The sequence below is a fragment of the Mytilus edulis genome, chromosome 8 (assembly GCF_963676685.1).
Source record: "Mytilus edulis chromosome 8, xbMytEdul2.2, whole genome shotgun sequence".
Classification (NCBI taxonomy): domain Eukaryota; kingdom Metazoa; phylum Mollusca; class Bivalvia; order Mytilida; family Mytilidae; genus Mytilus; species Mytilus edulis.
Genome location: NC_092351.1, coordinates 49890877 through 49911328, shown reverse-complemented (window position 1 = coordinate 49911328; position 20452 = coordinate 49890877). Strand labels below are relative to the sequence as shown.

At 31.4% G+C, this 20452-nt stretch overlaps 1 protein-coding gene across 1 annotated transcript; it reads left to right on the top strand.

Moving 5' to 3' along the window:
* The first annotated feature begins 16429 nt into the window (after positions 1–16429).
* LOC139484165 (multiple epidermal growth factor-like domains protein 10) lies at positions 16430–20083 on the top strand. The gene is made up of 5 exons (XM_071267897.1): positions 16430–16442; positions 16734–16845; positions 17941–18017; positions 18827–18892; positions 19821–20083. Exons 1-5 carry the CDS (start codon positions 16430–16432, stop codon positions 20081–20083), a joined length of 531 nt encoding a protein of 176 aa, XP_071123998.1.
* Positions 20084–20452: the final 369 nt, after the last annotated feature.

Sequence of the window (20452 nt, the reverse complement as noted above, 5' to 3'; positions counted from 1 at the left end):
GAGGAAAAATGTTGAAATTGTTTAGGACTACCAATTGTTATTTAAGTCAAAATATGATAGATGGAGAGAAACTTTAATTGCAAAAATGATTAACAAGACAATAGTTATATATATACATCTCATGGTCGAAATAGTCAGTCAACTCCTTATTATAGTTAGTTTTCTTTAATGACGATTTTACAATTAGTTTTAAATAATAAAATTTTTCAATTCGACTCAATATTTATTTGAAAGAGCACAATAGAGGGGTGGTCCAAATACAGACACTAATGTATTTAGACAACATATAAATACAATATAGATGCATGTAATAACAAGTCATAAGTAAATTGTATGGATACCATAACGTTAAAAGTATATTATATGGATACCATAACATTCAAACCTCATAGTGATACCATACATATATATACAGCATGGAAAAAGTAAACAACAAAAATACCGAGCTCCGAGGGAAATTGTAAATGGAGAGTCCCTTCGAAAATCAAAAGATAAAACACATCAAACTTTTCTACATTGGCTAGATGTATAGGGGGATGGTTGAGATCTCATAAACATGTTGAACCCCGCCGCATTTATGCGCCTGTCCCAAGTCAGAAGCCTCTGGCCTTTGTTAGTCTTGTAATATTTTTTTTTTAGTTTCTTGTGTACAATTTGGAAATTAGTATGGCGTTCATTATCACTGAACTAGTATATATTTGTTGAGGGGCCAGCTGAAGGACGCCCCCGGGTGCAGGAATTTCTCGCTACATTGAAGACCTGTTGGTGACCTTCTGTTGTTGTTTTTACTATGGTCGGGTTGTTGTCTCTTCGACACATTCCCCATTTCCATTCTCAATTTTATCAAACAAATGGATAACAACTATCATATTCATAACTTGTTCATATTGTTAAAGACATTTTCTGATGTTGCAAATGGTGGATTGAACCTGATTTCATAGCTAGTTAAATCCCTTACTTGTATAACAGTCGCATTAAATTCCATCATATTAACACAATGTGTGAACAAAACAAGCAAAGTAATTGCCCTTTTATCTTTTTTTTTTTTTTTTTTTTTTTATAATGAATTTTCTTTATTGTAACAAATAGATTAGCACAACATGTATGAACAAAGGTATACAGAATGACGTTTTCACACAAAGGAAGTATTAAATAATAAAACAACATTTGAATATATATGATGGTGCAATAATAGGTTGAAAATAAATAAATATCTTATGACATTGAAATCTTATGTGTTCTTGCAATATACATAAGTGGTGTTTCAATCAAATTTTAACATTTATTATTTATTCTATGATAGGGGCCCAGGGACTCCAGTATTTGTTATATTCCTCTACAGAGAGGTTTTTGAATGAAATGTATTTTTCTAAGTTCAAGTGTTCCTTTAAATAGTTTTTTAAAGCATTTAGATTTGGCAAAACTTCTTGTAGTTTTGTTCTGTAAATGTAGTATTTTGAAAGTAGAATAATCTTATTTTTAACAAAATTCAATTTAACATTTTCGTAGATACCAAATAAAATAATCATAATATTCAAAGGCAGTTCAATATTTGTCATTTCAAAAATCCAGATGTTAAGTGCATGCCAGAGACTGGCAACCATCGAACAGCTACAAAATAAATGTTCTATGGTCTCTGGTCCTTCTTTACAAAATGTACATATGTTGTTGCTATTTATTTTCATCTTGTAAAGTAGTGAATTAGTTCCCAAAATTCTATGGATAGTTCTATATTGGAACCAGCAAAGCTTAGTGCTTTTACTATATTTTTTACACGAAGTGTGTATTTTTTTCCAGTTAATACCAGTCATATTAAGATGGTTCTCTCATTTTTCCTTTGCAGCAAATGTAACATATTTTTCATTCAATACTTTGTACATTTCCCTTGAACCTTTTTTTGATTCAAAAAAGATACTTATGTTAAAAGGTAGTATTGCATGAATTTTTTTCTCCTTTACTTCAATATTAATCGTGTTTAACCACTCATTAAGCGAGTGCGCTATTCCATAATAATGTAAAATATTTGGCCTAAATTGATATAATTGTTGGAAATTTTGAAATGACATAACTTTGTCCTGGTCATCTAACAAATCTTGTACTGTCCAAATTCCCGCATTTGCCCAGTTTTTATAGTAGACTCTTGAACCACCAATTTTAAAGTTTTCTACCTCACATAAAGAATACGATAGAATTTCATCAATACATCTTGGTTTTCTAATTTGATTAAGGGTTTTCCAAGCATCAAAAACCTCTTGCCAAAATTTATTTGTTGACCTTTTAATAGGCCCAATATATCTTATTTCAATAAAATTTATTTGCTCCACAATAGGGACTAATCTCACCCACTTTGAGTTCGAATTATACAGACGTCTTACCAATGTAAGTTTTAGTCCCTGTATAAATGCTTTTAAATTTAGCATTTTTAAACCACCCTTATAATAATCTTGACATAAAAGATCTCGCTTGACTTTATCTGGTTTATTATCCCAGATAAAAGCATACATTTTATTTGTTAAATCACGTAACATATTCTCATCTGGACTAGGGATAGATAGAAACAGATGATTTAATTTAGCTATGACCAAAGTTTTTAAAATGGTAATCTTTCCAAAGGGAGTGAGATACTGTTTTGACCATTTTTTCAAAGTGTTGTCTATATTATCTAAAACTGGCCTATAATTTAAATTAATCATTCTATCTAGGTCGACTGAAAACGTAATTCCAAGCAACTTAAATGTACTGGAGCCCCATTTCAATCCCCACTTTACACAAATTTGATCCTGGCTATGTTTTTTGCTACTTATCCAAATAACACTTGTTTTTTCTATATTAATCTTAAGTCCCGAGATTTCAGCATACAATAGGAGAACACGAAGAGATGCATCAAGCGATTCTGGCGAGCCATCTAATATCAATGATGTATCATCCGCATATTGAGAAAGTACAAATTCTGTATCATCTATAGTAATACCCTTTATCTCCCTACTATTTCTTACCAAAATGCCTAATATTTCTGCACATAGCAAGAAAATATAAGGGGATAAAGGATCTCCCTGTCTACAGCCTCTCTCTATAGTGAAGAATTCTGACAGACAACAGTTTTGTGTCACCGCAGCTGTTATATTGTTATAGAAGGTTTTAACCCAGGATATAACGGATTCACCAAAATTAAAATATCTTAATGTATCATAAAGAAATGACCACGATATGGAATCGAATGCCTTCTCAAAATCAATCAGCAAGAGAATTCCGGGAATATTATTTTCTTCAGTAAAATGTAAAATATCATATATTAAACGACAGTTTTCGCCTATATATCTACCTGGAACAAAACCGGTTTGATCCGAACTTATTAATTTTGACAAAACAGATTTTATTCTCTCTGCTATACAGCTTGATGCCAATTTATATGTAGAATTTAGTAGAGTAATAGGTCTCCAATTTTTAAGAAATTGTTATCTTTTAAAATACATGTAATCACTCCCTGCCTCTGGGTGACAGACATTTGGCCCTTCCCATATCCAAAATTTATAGATCTAAGGACAAATTTACCAATATCAATCCAAAAAAATTTGAAAAATTCTGCAGTGAAACCATCAGAACCCGGACTCTTGTTATTGTTCATCCTCTTTAATGCTGCAGTTAATTCAGAAAAAAATAATATTTCCCTCCAATAACTGCTTTTCATCCTCGCTAAGCTTCGGTATCTCGTCATAACAAAAGTCCTGTGTTAAATCAACCTTTTTCAAACAATCTTGTTTTCTATAAAGTTTTTCATAAAACACCTTTGTCTGATTTAAGATTTCTTTTTGTTCTTCCACTATAACACCATTTTCTAAAGTAAGTTTTTGAATAGTCTTATTTATATAATTTCTAGTCTCTAGATTTAAAAAAAAATTGGTAGCTTTTTCTCCTTCTTCAATCCACTGACTTCTTGACCTAACATATTGTCCCTGAACCTTCTTTTGTCTATACATTTTAAGTTCTGCTTTTTTCTGATCAATCTCTTCCAGATTTTCTACTGTTAGATAAAATTGAGTAAAATTGAGAAAGGAAATGGTGAATATGTCAAAGCGACAACCACCCGACCATAGAGCAAACAACAGCCGAAGGCAACCAATGGGTCTTCAATGTAGCGAGAATTCCCGCACCCGTAGGTGTCCTTCAGCTGGCCCCTAAAATATGCATAATAGTACAGTGATAATGGACATTTTCTTCTAATTGTTTTAATTTTGAAATAATTTCATTTTCAATTTTTATACCCGCCTTTTTTTTATAAGAGGCATATGAAATAGTTTTACCGCGTATTTCTGTGAGTAAAGTTTCGAAAAATAACTGGTCATCAACAGTAAATTCAATTTCAGAGTTGTCAATATTTTGTAAATGTTCATCTCTATATATCTTGACAGCATATTGTTCTTTTACTATACTTATGAGGTTTTTTATCTCTTTAACATAGTCAGTATCATGGAGAAGGGAATTATTAAACTTCCAAAGGCCTCTGCCTTTTATAAATTCATTAATCTTGAAAGAAAAGACCACAGGTGAATGATCAGACCTGTAACTATTATCAATTTTAACATCGCTAACAAAGTGAAAAATACTATCAGAAATCAGAAAAAAATCTAAACGAGATTGTTTGAAGGTTTTTTTTTCCTCCAAGTAAATCTTTTCAAATTGGGGTATAATTCTCTAAATGGATCAACTAGATTAAAGTCTTCCATTAGCTGTAATACTTTTTCTCTAGACTTTGGGTTGTTGATATTAACATAATTATGGGTGTCGAGATTAAAACTTTGAATGAGGTTAAAATCACCACAAAGAATACAAGATTGGTTATCAAATTCCTCAATAATGTCTGCCACCTTTTGATAAAAGAAAGGAGTGTCTACATTTGGCCCATAAATATTTACTAAGGTAATTCTTTGTTCTTCAATTGTAATGTCCAATCCAAGAAGATTTCCACCCTCATCTTTTTTAACTTTGTGAATTTGAAGATCAAAGTGTTCATTAAAAAAGATGGCCACACCTCTCTGATTGGATGTAAATGAATTGAAAAAGCATTCTCCCTTCCACTGATTTTTAATGTTTAATTCATCTTGTTCTGTAAAATGTGTGTCCTGAAGACAGTATATATTAAAATTCTTTGACTTTAAATAGTTCAAAACATCTCTCCGTTTCTCCTTTGTATAAAGACCTTGACAATTATAAGAAATTATTTTAAGAATATCACCCTTCATGCATGCTTTTAGCTTTATCAATATTTATAACTCTAATGATGAGTGAGTATACATGAATATACCATGAAATTTGTGAAATCAAGGGACTTTTAAAGTTCTTTTCCTTTAAAACTGTATAGTTTGTCAAGATATGTGACACCTTAAGACATATTTGTAATTTACAATAAATACATATATATGAAAGCATAAAATACAATAGCAAGACAGAGTTCAGCATTTAAATCAATTACTAAATCTGCACTCTGAGACATTCACTGTTGTTGTATAGGATATTCACTCTAAATGGTCTAAGGGAGATAACTCAGAAGAATTTTATTAAATACATTGGATTCAGATGGAAATTTAATTTGAGCAAACCCAACAGTGAATATCTGTATAGTTTATGTTATGTAGATATTTTGAAAGATTATTTCATTCCTATAATTTCATATTACATTTATAGTCCATCAGCTAGTTCTCAAAAGCGCGCTAGTTAAGGAGTTTGTGTTACACCCCAGGGTACCGCGATTTTTTTTGATAGAATTCAACTTCATTATCTTATTGATAAAATACAAGGTGTTAGACTAAAAAAAGTGTCCAAAAGAGGTTTAAAAACGTCCCTTTCAATGGTCCCTTCATTTAGCAATCACGACTAAGTAATTTTTAGATAAGATTTTTAATATAAAGCAATAAAAAAAATAAAGTATAGGTTTAAACAACTAAAACAGATACAAAACTATCATATTAATTGTAACTCGGAAGATTTTTCAGATACATTAAAAATAATCCGATTTTTTTGGTTCAAATTAAGGCATATTTTCTCCTTTCATAAAGAAATTCGTTATACAATTACCCGTTTTAGTTAATTAAACTTGAGAATTAATCATTATGCAATGTATAAATCATTTGCAGTATTTATATATCGTCTAAAATATGAATTATTTCATAAAATATATGTACGTGCAAATACTCGTGAAATACCGGAAATCACCAAATTACCGTCTTTGATTCAGTATACAACATGTACAATGTATTCACACATAAGCATGATCAATTTGCAACTGAAAACACACATTTAATTGTCGATTTATGATGTTTTTGTGAAACAAATTATTTTATAAAGTGAATGTATAACGAAATATTTATGAACAAAATACAAATTAAGGTGATTTTTTTTGTGTTCAGAAAAGGTGCACCCTATCGAACTCAATAAAGGTGTGCTTGATAACATTTTGTGTTTTAGCTATGTAGTGATTGACTTAAGATTGTTAAGTCATTCAATCGACAAACATCGCTTTGAACGAATGTCAAATAGTCAGTTGTGGGATTTGGTAATACTTTTTACTTTCTTAGGTTTCTTAGAGATACCAAAAAAATGGCTTTGTTGGTTTCAGTTTAAATAAAGATTCTGATAAACATTGGTTGCTAAATGCACATGAAAGAGCTTCAATATCCTTAAAATGTCGACATTTGGTAGGGATGGTTAACCTTGAAACATCCGCCCAAAAAATACTCAGAAAAACTCGAATGAATCGAGACGAAACTGATGTTTTGAAATTGTGTCAGACACAGCAAAGCTGGTCAAATCCAAACATCTGAGCAGTTATATGGCTTGTTCTCGGGTTCTGTTGCTTCTTCGGAATTAATGTGCGACCTTCTAAACGCGTATGAAAAGGGAAAATTTGCTACAGAAATTTTTATTACGCAACGGCTCATTCAAAAGTCAACCGATATCTTCAAAACACTCAAAAGAAAATCATTGCTTACATTTTTAAAAAAGGAAATAAAAGGCAAGCAGATAATGGCTGATAAGAACAACAAAATATTGAGAACAGATGCAAAAAAAATGTCGCCTGCTTGTCATAGCCAAGACAAGATAGTTGGTTTTGCGATACATTCTCCAGTTTGAATTATGTCCTCTTCCAATGTCTCTTGCAAACTTTGATGGTACACATGTAATGAAAAATTAAAATCTGTCCTAGGTGGTCTTTTAGAAAAGGGCATTCCTTAGGAATTTGATGACATGACAGTTATTCAATTCATTACTAGGATACCAAGCACTTTTTTCGATTTGGCAATTATTATTTAAAAAATCATCCTTTTAGTTTCAAAAGGAGGTCCCGCATTGATTTTGTCACTGATTATTATCCCACAATATTCATCAAGAAATTACGGCAGATCCTTGGGAGGGCATTTATCAGTACGATAAGTTCTAGAACACCACAATCGTGTTCTTGGGAATGGAAGAAATGGTTGTTAGTTGGGGGAAACAAAGTTTCTCTTGTTGAATTCTTTGGTTTGGAAAAGAGTAAACAATCCTATAGATTTACACTTGAATGTATTGATTTATTTGTATCACATGGAAGTATGTGCCACAAAATATATGTTAAAAATGAAGTAGCGTAGAGTGGTGTTAGCTTATAATCAAACAGGAAGAAGCCGATAAAAATGTTTCTTAATGCAAAAACATGCAGCTGACAAAGGTTACGACTCCATTGTAAAAAACCTTCTGACACTAATGTGGAAGTATTGGCTTACTATTTTCACAGTTGCATATCAATTCTAATATTGTTAGTTTGACAGATACATCTTCCAAATGCAGATTATCAAATGTGCAATCAATGTGTGCGAAATTTGGTGAGCATGTTTGTAGAAAACTACCAGGATTTCACGCCAATACAGGTTATGATTCAGTAAGTGTTTTGTCTTGTAAGGCAAAAAGCAAAGCATTCGCCTTTTTGACCCGTTATGTGGAGTTTTCAGATGGTCTATTCCATCTTGGTGAAACCTTTGAAGAGGTTGGCGAAGAGTTGTCAAAACACTCGAGAGGTTTTCGTGTTCTATATATGGCTACGAAATTAAAAATATAGATGAATAAAGATCAGAACGTTTTGAAATGCAAAAGATGCAATGTTAAGACACATTAAACAATGTAACTTTCAGACGAAGATTTGGAAATCTGCTTTTAAACACAACACTGGTCTGTTGCCAAACAGCTATGGTTGGATCGTTTAGAACGCTTTGATCAGTATCAATTGGTTAGACCAACCACCAGCGTTAGATGCTTTGATAATTCTGATGTTCTGTTCATGTAAAGCTTGTTGTGCCAACAAAAGATGTTCATGTGTTCAACACTGTGTTGAACAGATAGCTGTATGCTAATGCTGGAAAACTTGTAGATATAAGGATTACCAAATCGTTGATATTGCTAACGATGACGACGAAGATGATGTAAATGATGATAATGATAATTCGGTAGATGCATGTCACCAAACTGATGATGATTCTATGGATTAATCTTCTGAGTGACCTTAAAATGTGGTGATTCGGTTGTTGAAAACAATTTTAAAAAAAAAAGATCTAGAAACCCTGACTTTTTTGTGTGTTTTAATATGAGAGTTATTTCATGAATGTGATGTATAAATACATGACAGAATCGTGCATTTCTGGTTGCTTATGTTTAGGTTTGTCGTGGATACTATGTTTTTGTGTCTCACCTTTAAATGTTTTTTCAACAGCCTTTAGTTACTTTATGCGCTATGTTTCAATGTAAAAACATATATACCATTTTATCAAGAAAATTAGTACGTATGCTTCTTTTCATTCAAAATCATGACTTTTTGAAATTACCCTCCCCCTTTTTTCTTGGTCCTTTACGATTTAAAAAATAGTTAAAAATTAGCCTGCGTTTTAATTAGATATGATGTGTTCCATTTTAATAAAAAGAATAGTACTGAATACTTGGTTATTTTTTACATTTTTCTGTAAATATGTGCAAAACAAAATTTTTGATATACCCTTAAATACGTCCCCTGTTGACCCCTTTTGGACACTTTTTCAGAAGTCTAACACCTCTTAAAATATTCTTCAGATATTACTCTTTAAATTTATACCAAAAAATTGCGGTACCCTGGGGTGTAACACAGAATTGAATTTTTGCCCTACCAGCTGATGGACTATTAATTTCCTTATTGTCATTCTTGCCAACAAACAAAGACACTTTTCCATTATATGTGGTTATGGCAAAAAAGAAAAGATCACACAAGACGCACAAGTATACAAATGCCCATTGTTCTGCCTTCAAATCTGATCCAATCAGATTTGTCAATATTTTTATCATAAGATGTTGTCTGTCTAACACGTTCATTCTTTTTGAAAACAGTTTTAATTAAATGAACTATATATAATCGAAATAAGCCTATTATGTACAATATTTCAAGACTGTCAGAGTTGTTCAATTGACTACATGTAGATATTGGAATTTCTATGTTTGTCCTTTGTATCTATGTATTAAAACTCCCTTGTCAAATATACAGATTTATATGATCCTATGTCTATTTACAAGGCAGAGATGTTTTATACTCATTATATCTCTGATACATTTGTACAATTAAAGATCAATATTCTTTATGAGATGTAACTGTAAATATATAAGATTTATCTAAATGTTAATATTTCTTGTTTAAAAGAACAGTGCGTAGTTTGAGAGACGATTTCAAAAAATTAAGAACTCTGAATGACTTGAAATGTAGTATCACTATATATATATGTAGCAATACTTTTGTATCACAGTATAAATCAAAATAATACATGATCAATATATCTTAAAAACTAACACAACTATCTAACAATCGAACACAGACTGCACATCCTGAGTGTGTGTATGTTTATCATATTAATTAGTTAGTTTCAGCAAAGATTGTGCAAAGCTTATTACAGTACGGTCATTTCATTATAATGTATATGTACCATCAACACAAACATGAAAGGATAATTTTAAACAAGTGTCTCATTCTTAGTTTGAAATAAACATCACTTTAAAACTAAAAAGTGGTCTGTACTTTACAAATTCTAACTTCAACTCATTTGTGTCAGTCTGTATTTGATTTAAAAAAGTAAAGCATATAGCAACCACAGCATTAAGCACATTATAGCAGTTTAAAATAAAACTAAATAACTAGCAAGAGCAAAATTATAAATAACTATATAAGCAGCAGAGAATAAACATATAAATGAATAATAAAGGCAAAAATTTCAACACAGCAAGTTGGAAAATGAGTATATATATAAAGCAGAATTAGCATGTACATTTATATGTGTCTGCCAATATATCGCAGACAGTCAAGCAAGAAAGCATAGAGAGCAAGCAAAAAATAAATAAACAAAAAAACCAAAAATAAAATATTTGCATAAATAGATAATAAAGCTGATATGAAATTCCCAGTTCTATACTTACATTTTAGTATCAATTTAATAATGGTTTCTGTGAAAATCTGATAAAGAAAAAGGTTATACATGTACATGTATTTAAACAATAGATGAAAAAGCAAATTGATCCAATTCTGTTTAGTGTTCATTTAGCTAAATTACGGTAATTTTTTTTCTCAGGGTAAGTCTATAGTTTGGTATTAAAGAATTATCTTATAAGTTATATGTAATAAAATAGATATCTACATCTGCCTATAACGTTCTGTAGTTTCTCACAAATACAAAAATGTAGGTCACAACAACCTATATATAACTATGGCCATGGCTTATTGATGTACAAGTACAATTTTGTATATATATATACTTTTTTATTTTTGTTTACATGTATATATATATATATATATATATATATATATATATATACATGTAAACAAAAATAAGAAAGTGTATATTGTTATGTATCGCTTATCATTCTCTTGCGCTCCATGGTTCTCCTCTATTTTTCCGGGTTTCAAGTGTCATATGTGTAATTTTTCTTTTTTGCGTATTTTGTAGGCTACGTGAGACAGAAGGAATCTTTCCTCTTTCATGGATATCGGTAGATCATCTAAAATACGAATTTGACTACCTTTCAAATTGTGGGCACTGGACATAATGAGTTGTTTATCTCCATAGTGGATAAATTGAACGATAATTGGTTTGAGTCCACTACCCCTTGTTGGTACACGGTGAGCGTTAGCAATCGGAATGGCATTTGCTTTTCTCTGTTCGATTTTTAGATTTTCGCTAAACAACTGACGAGTAACAGAATAGATATTCTCGTCAGCCTTACTGTCATCAATACCATAATTCATAACATTATATTTTCTTTCATGCTTTTCAAGCAATGTTACCTGATCCTTTAATTCACTCATCTGGGTTTGAAGCTCATATTTTTGTTTTTGTAATTTTTCTCCTTCACTTGCTTGTATTTGCAGATCCATACCTGCAACACCCTGTTCCAACTCTGTGAAGTCTCGTCTTAAATTGGTTATTTCTAATTGTGATTCATCGTATTTTGTTTTCAATACATGCACGTCAGTTTTCACTTCATTGATCATACCTGTTAAATTATGTTCAACTTTTTGAAGTTGCTGTGAAAAGTCACTTACTTTTTTTATCAACTCCCATAATGAAGCTTTTGAGCTCTTTAAATTCACCTGATGCCATATTAATATTTATATGTAATATGTAATTTGAATATTCTTGAAATTATAAGAAGAGTTGCTATATTAGTCTGCTTACTTTTAAATATTTTCACACACTTGAAACTACATGTAAACAGTTGCTGCTACATGTATATTGTTCATCTGTGTATGACACCTGAGTATAGTCGTAGATATATGGGTCGTTCCTCAAAGTTATGTGAATACTATATAAAATTCATATCAAGTGGTCACGAAAGTCAAGCGTAAATAACAAAAACACTTTCAATAGTCATGATAATGTACATGTAACATTGACATCGTAGCGATTTGGAATATCATTGAAAATCGTAAATTGTGTCGTTTTTTTTATACGACATTGTTTTTACACGCACTGCATTAACTGCACATAAACATATCTAACACATACATAGTGCCTCTGCCCCTCTCAACAGTATAAATGCCTCAAAAACTAACTCTTATAAAAATATCATGGGCGCATCCATTACAGGGGCGATAATCATCTTTTTGTTTTTTTGTTTAACGTTCGGTTATCATTATTTCTGGTTTTTTTTTTTGCATTTATGATTTCGGATGATTGTATAAGCCGAATTTCAACTACATGCATCATGACATTAAAACATAAAAGAAAGATTACCGAAACTCTTTAGTATAAAGTTGAGAATGGAAATGGGGAAAATGTCAAAGAGACAAAATCCCGACAGCCGAATGCCAACAATAAGAAAACTCCGCACCTGGAGGTGGTCCTCAGTTGACACCTTGAAAAATTGTAAACTAGTTCAGTGAAAATGGACTTGGAACTAAATCTTAAACATAACTAGAGGGTCTCAAGAGCCTGTATCGCTTAACTGGTTCTACTTGGGTTTTTGAAATCATATAACAAAGATAAAATTTGGCTACAAAATAACAACACTTTGCACCACCTCATAAGGAAAGGAACATTCATGCTATGTTTGATTTCATTCAATTCAGTGGTTCTCTAGAAGAAGACTTTTGTATGCATTTCCCATAGGACCCTATGAGAAATGCATACAAATGACTTCTCTTAGAGAACCACTGAATGGAATGAAACCAAACATGGCATAATTGTTCCTTATGATGTACTGACCACGTGTTCTTACTTTGTAGCCGATCCATCATCTTAGATGACAGCCAGCGGGGGACTTCGTTTAACATAGGACCCTATGGGAAATGCATAAAAATGACTTCTTTTAGAGTAACCCTGAATGGAATCAAACCAAACATAGCATGAATGTTCCTTATGAGGTGCTGACCAAGTGTTGTTACTGTGTAGCCGATCCATCATCCAAGATGGTCGCCAGCGGGGGACTTAGCTTAACATAGGACCCTATGGGAAATGCATACAAAAGTCTTCTTCTAGAGAACCAATGAATTGAATGAAATCAAACATAGCATGCATTTTCTTTTTGAGATGCTGACCAAGTGTTGTTACTTTGTAGATGATCAATCATCCAAGATGGCCACCAGCGGGGGACTTAGTTTAACAAAGGACCCTACGGGAAATGCATACAATTGTCTTCTTTAAGTGAACCACTAATTGAAATGAAACCAAACATAGCATGAATGTTCCTAATGAGGTGCTGACCAAGTGTTGCTGATCTAATATCCAAGATAGCCGCCAGCGGGGTAACTTAGTTTAACATAGAACACTGTGTTAAACTAAGCCATCTTGTATCTGCTACTAAGTAACAACACTTGGTCAGCACCTCACAAGGAACATTCATTCCATGTTTGGTTTTATTCCATTCAGTGGTTCTCTAAAAGAAGTTCATAATGTAAAAAGATAACGACGACGGACGCCAAGTGATGAGATAAGCTCACTTGGCCCTTCAGGCCAGGTGAGCTAAATATTAACTAAAATTAAAAAAACATACAAGACTAACAAAGATCAGTGGCTCCTAACGTGGGACAGGCAAAAAAATGTTGAGGGTAAAACTTGTTTTGTTAGATCTCAACCCTCCGCTATTCCTCTAGTAAGTGTAGAATAAAGGAACAAAAAGTAGTACACACAGTTAAATCTGTTTCAAAAGAAGTACGAGTCAGATGTCAGAATAGGTAACAAAACAAACTAAGTAGCATGACAATTATACATAATGATATATGTATTATTCAGGACGGTCACCCTGCAATTGTATTAAGCTGTTTAAATTAAGACGAAGTACTCAGGAATAGGAAGACAATCAATAACAGGTAAAATTATTATTAAAATCAATATCATTATTTGTCTAAAAACAGTGATTTCGCCAAAAAATAACCATGCATACATGTTTTCAAAATCTTTGCAAGACACTCATGATGTTACTGAATCTAAGGGTGATCAGTGGTACATATTTCATCAGACAGAATTTTATTATAGTTTGCCAGATTGAAGATGTTCAATGCTTATCTCATGTTTCTCAAAAATGCTATAAAAAATGTACGTGTCATTGAGCTATTTTTCAAGTTACAAGTCTTGCAAATTTGCATAGATTATTCATAAACAGTACACATTTGTGATACTTAAAAGAAATGGATTAGGTAGATGTTTTAAATGAAATTTGAGAAGGTAGGTTTGGAAATTTACGTTTTTCAAAAATAGTATCACCGACCTTGTTTTCTTGCCTCATGTATAAGTAAAGATTGAAATTTTCTTTATCATTCCATTATAGAGTTTTTCCTCCTGAATGTCAAATCAACAAACTAACCCATTCATTACCAATATGTCTCTAAATTTGCAGATATAAAAGAACTTGAACTATTGTAAACTACTAATGTACAATCCAAGATGGTCTACAGTTTATTCACAGAATAAATCATCCAATTTCGACAAAAAATATCTTCGGTATTCATGGTATTAGAGCATAAGAGTGTGACAGACAGGAAAAAGGTGAACGTGCTCATGGTGCTGTAACAAAACAAATTCATGTCAGACACATGCGTTACTGTCCTCTCTACAAAATAACAGATATAAATATTTGTTGATGACTTTTAATGACCAAATTAATACATAGTGACAAAGCCATTTCCACAGAATTAGACTACCATGACTACGCAACGTCCATTGCAAATCAAGACAACAAAATTAATGCCTTATCATACAGATGCGTTCCATAAATGTTTCCAAAATACTGAAATGCAAACAATCGACTGCAGACCAAAAGTTTAAACCTCATAATTTCCAAACACACACAATAACTTGTGAGACAAAGTAACTCAAAACAGAATTAGTTGACCTCTGTGACAATCATTATGGCGTTGGTAACAGGCAGTCATGTTTTTTTACGGTGACACATCTGTTGGTAAAAGTAAATCCAGGCTCTAGTGCATACCACATATTTTAAACATTGTAAAATAATTTGTATTGACACCACGTGAAATTTTATTCGTCTAAAATAAGGAAATCATTCTCAAAATCAATAGACAATGGCCTTTACAAATACTAAATATATTTCCGCATATTTGTTTTTAAATACTAAATATATTTCCGCATATTTGTTTTTATACTTTATCGTTTCCGGTACTATAACTTTATAGAACTTTACAAAGTCAAATATTTCCTTGTTTTCAACTACAACGAAGGTGTAAACCATGTATGCAACATGGAATTGTACATATTACTACTGACACAGCTTTTAGTAATATTTGGAAATAAAGCTGGAGTTTTGAAAAAATCAGATGGAATTTGTTATAGGTAATTTGCAAACATATGTCATAAATGATACTGTAACTGTATATAGTTTTAATCTCAAATATACCATGTATACACATTTTATGTTATGGGGGATGGAATTCTGTAATATTATGCCAAATCGAGTTTAGATGATCAATGATTATCTGTGTATCGCTATTTTTACCTGTGACGACTATGTTTATTTCATTGACAACGGTACCCTTAGTTGCCAACGATAACTTTTATTTTAATACTGTGATGTGAAAGGAAATTATCAGTCAGTAAAATAAAAGGAAAACTTTGTGATATTGCGATAATTTCCCTTAATTCACTATTTTTTTTGTATGTATATGTCATTGTGTGCTTTGATCCCTAATATACTCAATTTATGGATTATGTTATTTGTATTCACAGTGAAAGTGCTGGATATGGAATGTGTTGCTTGCATTTCGAATTGATAAACAATATATGCAAAGGCAAGTATCACATTTGTGCCTTTAGAAGAATCTTTGGTCTTGTTTAATTCTAATTTTTGGGTGGCTTCACTACAATTGATCTATATATTTGTTCTATGTTTTAATCACTCTACTATCTTAGGGTATAAGATGATTGAGTGCTCACAAATGTAGCGTAGTTTGTAGATAATACAAACTTTCATTAATACTTCAAAATTGTAATTTTTTGTTTACAATTTTGGGGTAGATCGTTTTATAATTAAAAAGTTTGTGTTTAGAATCCACACCTCATATAATGACCACTTTTGCATGTCTATACATGTACTTCATCGGACTCACTTCGATTGGTGTGATACTGTAGATATCGTCATTGTCGTTCCTTTATTGTTAATTTGTTCATGTTGTTGTAGGAGTCAATATTGTTTTTCATTATTAAAAATGCATATCCTTTTTTTTTACGGATTGACATCTCTTGATTGTGAAGGTAAAATGTGTGCATGAAGTTGGAAAAAAAAAACCAAAGAAACCGATACAGGCCAGTTGCCTAAAAGTAAAAGACTAATGATTGTAAAAGTAAATTGTCTACCATGTAGTTAAAAAGTGAAACAAAGAAACTAAAGAAAAGTGGCCGAAACTTCATAAAAACTATTATTTACTTCAGTTATGTAATAAATGTTCCCTGTTGGTATTTTGAAACAAGGATAGAAATCTGTAAACATACGTTAGGCGTGACTAGTATCGTACATCGTTCGTAATGTACTTTGGATATATGTCTTCATTGGATATTAAGCAATTAAACTTATGAATATTTGTCCATATGTATGCACAATTCTCTTTTAAGACGGTATATGATATTATCGATTCGTATTTACATATTTGATAATATTATAATATTCCCCTTTACTTCTAGTGATACTATGCTTACTCTATTATTATGTTCTCATTGCTATATGTGTATATTAATTTTGTTTTACAGAATGTGAAGTTGGATATTATCGGAGACCAACTGCAGAGAAGTGTAAACCATGTCCTTCAAACCTGTACGGCAAGAAGTGTGCTTCTCTTTGCAATTGTAAAGAAAATGAAAGGTAACTATCAAAGTTATGATTATTTAAGATGTAATGTTATCTGGGTGAAACAGATACACAATATATACTTGATACATTAGTACTATGAATGTTCAAGTTATGCCAATAGTTTTAACGTATCAATAACTCAAACTTTTTACCAAATTTAAATAAAATCAAAAGATAAGAATGATACTTGTTTTATTTCTGTATGCCTGAGGCTTTTTTGTTGTACATTATGATTCGTAGCTATATACGGCATCTAGAAATAATTAACAAGCCACAGTATTTTCGCATTGGTTTCTCTACGGTTTGACTATCAAGTAACTTACATTTTTGTAACATAAGTTTGTGAATAAAAAACGTGGCATTGCATTGCATTAACAAAGCAAAAAACAGGAGGTTACCCTCCTTCTATATTAACCAACGCTTTAAAATATTGATTCACAAACAAATTAATTTAAGTTGAAATATTACGACAATTATTCACGTAATCACGGAGCTAATAAAACACTAATTTTCAAATATACATCATGTACATATGTGTGATGTGTAAGTTCATATACATACACTTTCATTAAGTAGTGTTGTTCAATGTAGAATCACAACTATTCTCTATCACTAACTGTCGTCAACTCTCCGGCATCTCAACATTCACAATATTTAATTATCGCGAGGGCCGTAACTCCTTTCATGTTTTTCACATTAAATTGCCATTCATCTCCAGATCATACTAGTATAGGAACAGAATATAAAAAACAGAAACATAAATAAAACGGCTTCTAATTAGAATGATTACAGTTAAAACACAGTTGCACCAAACATTAGATTTAACGTTCATTCAAACAGTCTGCTGAAGTCAATGTAAACTTTAAATCTACAAATACTTAACACGCTTGACCATAGTAAATTGATGTAGGCAATTAAATAACTGATATGAGTTAAGAAATAAATGTGTAAAAGTTAACTCTATGACAACGTACTTACTTTTGATACAGTTATACAATTTGGTCGATTTTTTTAATTTAATTTTAGTTTGTTTAGAGTACACAATTCTCGAAACTTATTACCTTCAAAAATAAGTACACTTGTTGCATTTAGTCGTCTACATTTCAGATGTGACAGTATAAATGGGACATGTATTCCACAGACCGCAACAATTGGAACATTCGGTGAATATTCGACTGTTATACGTAAGCAATATTTATATATGACTCGGTTGACACAAACATTATAAATGCTGTCTATGAAGTCTTTTCAAACATCATCTTTTCGAATGTTATTGCAGGCTATGATAATGAACAGTTATAACTTGCATTATAGTTTCTAATATTGAAATGTACATTTTTACCATCGGCGAACATGAAATCATCCTTTGAGATGTTTTGAAACAGATAACTTCTGCATTGATATATGTAATCTGAAGGGCAAATATACGAATTATCTGGATAAGTTTTACTATTAAAATTACATATTTCCATCAAGACATTTCTGACTTCCCAGTTGATGTTTCTCAGTTATAATTCGTCACTTCCTTTTTGTCATTTTTAAGTTGTTAGTCTTCATTATTATTCAAAAAAGATTATCAGAGTTGGTACCAGATCTAATTTATCAAAGAAGTGATTGCTTTTTTTTTTTTAATTTTAAGGGTTTTAACAGCGCTTCCTACTAGAATATGCGCGCGATCAAACCTTTAAAACCCCTCAACAATTAGAAAAATAAGCATTTAATTTCTTGTAATGTCAGCTCCAACCATTAAATCGAATTTACGGATTCTTATAGAACACACAAACATCATGTTATATTATCATATATAAATATTCCATTTTTTTAATAAGACATTTAAGAAAAGCCAAATATGTGTTTGGTCGTTGTATTTATCTTCTGAAACATGAGAACGTTGATGTTCAGGAAGTATATCTCAAGTTTGTATGGTTTTTGGTGTGCATGTTATTTGGTAGTCAGATAACTTTGTTCAAATATACAATATGATATTTAATAGAACATCAAAATCAGTCAACAGGAGAAAACGAGAGAAGATTTGATGTAAATCACATAAGATCAAAAGGTGAGAACCACAACATAACATATGTTAAATTTTGTTATCAATGTTTATAAAGGATTGTTATCAGTGATGATGACTCCTTGTGTATTGGTTTAAGCTAAGTTTCGACTATGACACATGAAATCGTACTGGTCAAATCAAAGCAAATCAAAACACATGGAAGTGTTTCGTATCTTATCTATGTTGGAAGCAGATGAATTTGTTTAAAATATTAGTTAATAAATTTCTGTTATGATAATACATGTATTTCACTAGATGAGAGTGTTGTGACAGCATTACATTTCAATCTCGATTTTAATATATCATATCAAGTAGTGGATAGATAGTACGTAGATTTAATAACTTACTAATAAGAACCAACAACAACTAAAGATAACATTTTGACTTGATACATACATATCCACCATAAATATACACGTCTGATAGAAATAAATTCAACAGGTATGCATGTTGTTAAGCATTTTGTTGACATATGAGAGGATGTATGAGAACACAAGTTGTTGTAGGGTACAAATTGGATTGCAAAAATTCTCTACCGTGTTTCATCTAAATAATGATGGGTGAGAATCTTTTGTAAACTAAAGGTAAACATTTTTATATTGGTTTATTTATCTAACACAAACAACTACCTGTGTTATTTTTATATTAAACATTCAGTCTTCGTTCTAGGTCAACATATTTGTTGACAATTAATTCATGCTTTATCTACCTCAAATGTCTGCGGCAGAAATTCTCTGTTCACTGAAACGAGGCATCATAACGTCATGCATAAAATGGTCAATTGTACATTTTTACACGAAATAAATTTGTTCACAAACTACATTGATTTCATGGAAGAAAATATAATAAACAATCATGTAATATTTTATCAAGTATTCGTCTGTTTGTTATGAATTTAGATAAAATAACCATCTTTATTTACTTCGTACAGTATCAACAAACTTTGGAATACTCATCTACATGATCATCGCCGGTCTCATCATCCTGGTAGTATGCGCAGTTGCTGCAGTTTATAAATACCAAAATAAACAAAAGAAGTTACCACAAACCTTTCCCAAACAAGTGGTAATGGAATCGACTCCTCCACCAATTATTGCACGATCAATGCAGCCTAGTGTATTTATTGAATTCGACAACAGTGGAGGCGCATATGAACTAATTGATGACAACAATGTTCTTAACCTTGAAACTTAAAAATATATTCACTATTATGATTCAATTGTAAACATAAAAAAATGAATTAAATTATAGTTGTCGTTTATTGATGTGGTTCATAAGTGTTTCTGTGTGTTTTCCCGTTTGAATGGTTTTGCACTAGTAATTATCGGGCCCTTTGTAGCTTGGTGTGAGCGAAGGCCGCGTAATGAAGACCGTACTCTGACCTATAATTGCTTTCTTTTATAAATTGTCACTAAGATGGAGATTTGTTTCATTGATACTTATACCACATCTTCTTATTCTATCAAAGGTAATATGTCATGCATACAATTGTTGCCACATGCACTTACCTTAGATTTGCAAAATACAATAGAAATCAAATGATTATTTATCAGTTTAAACGAA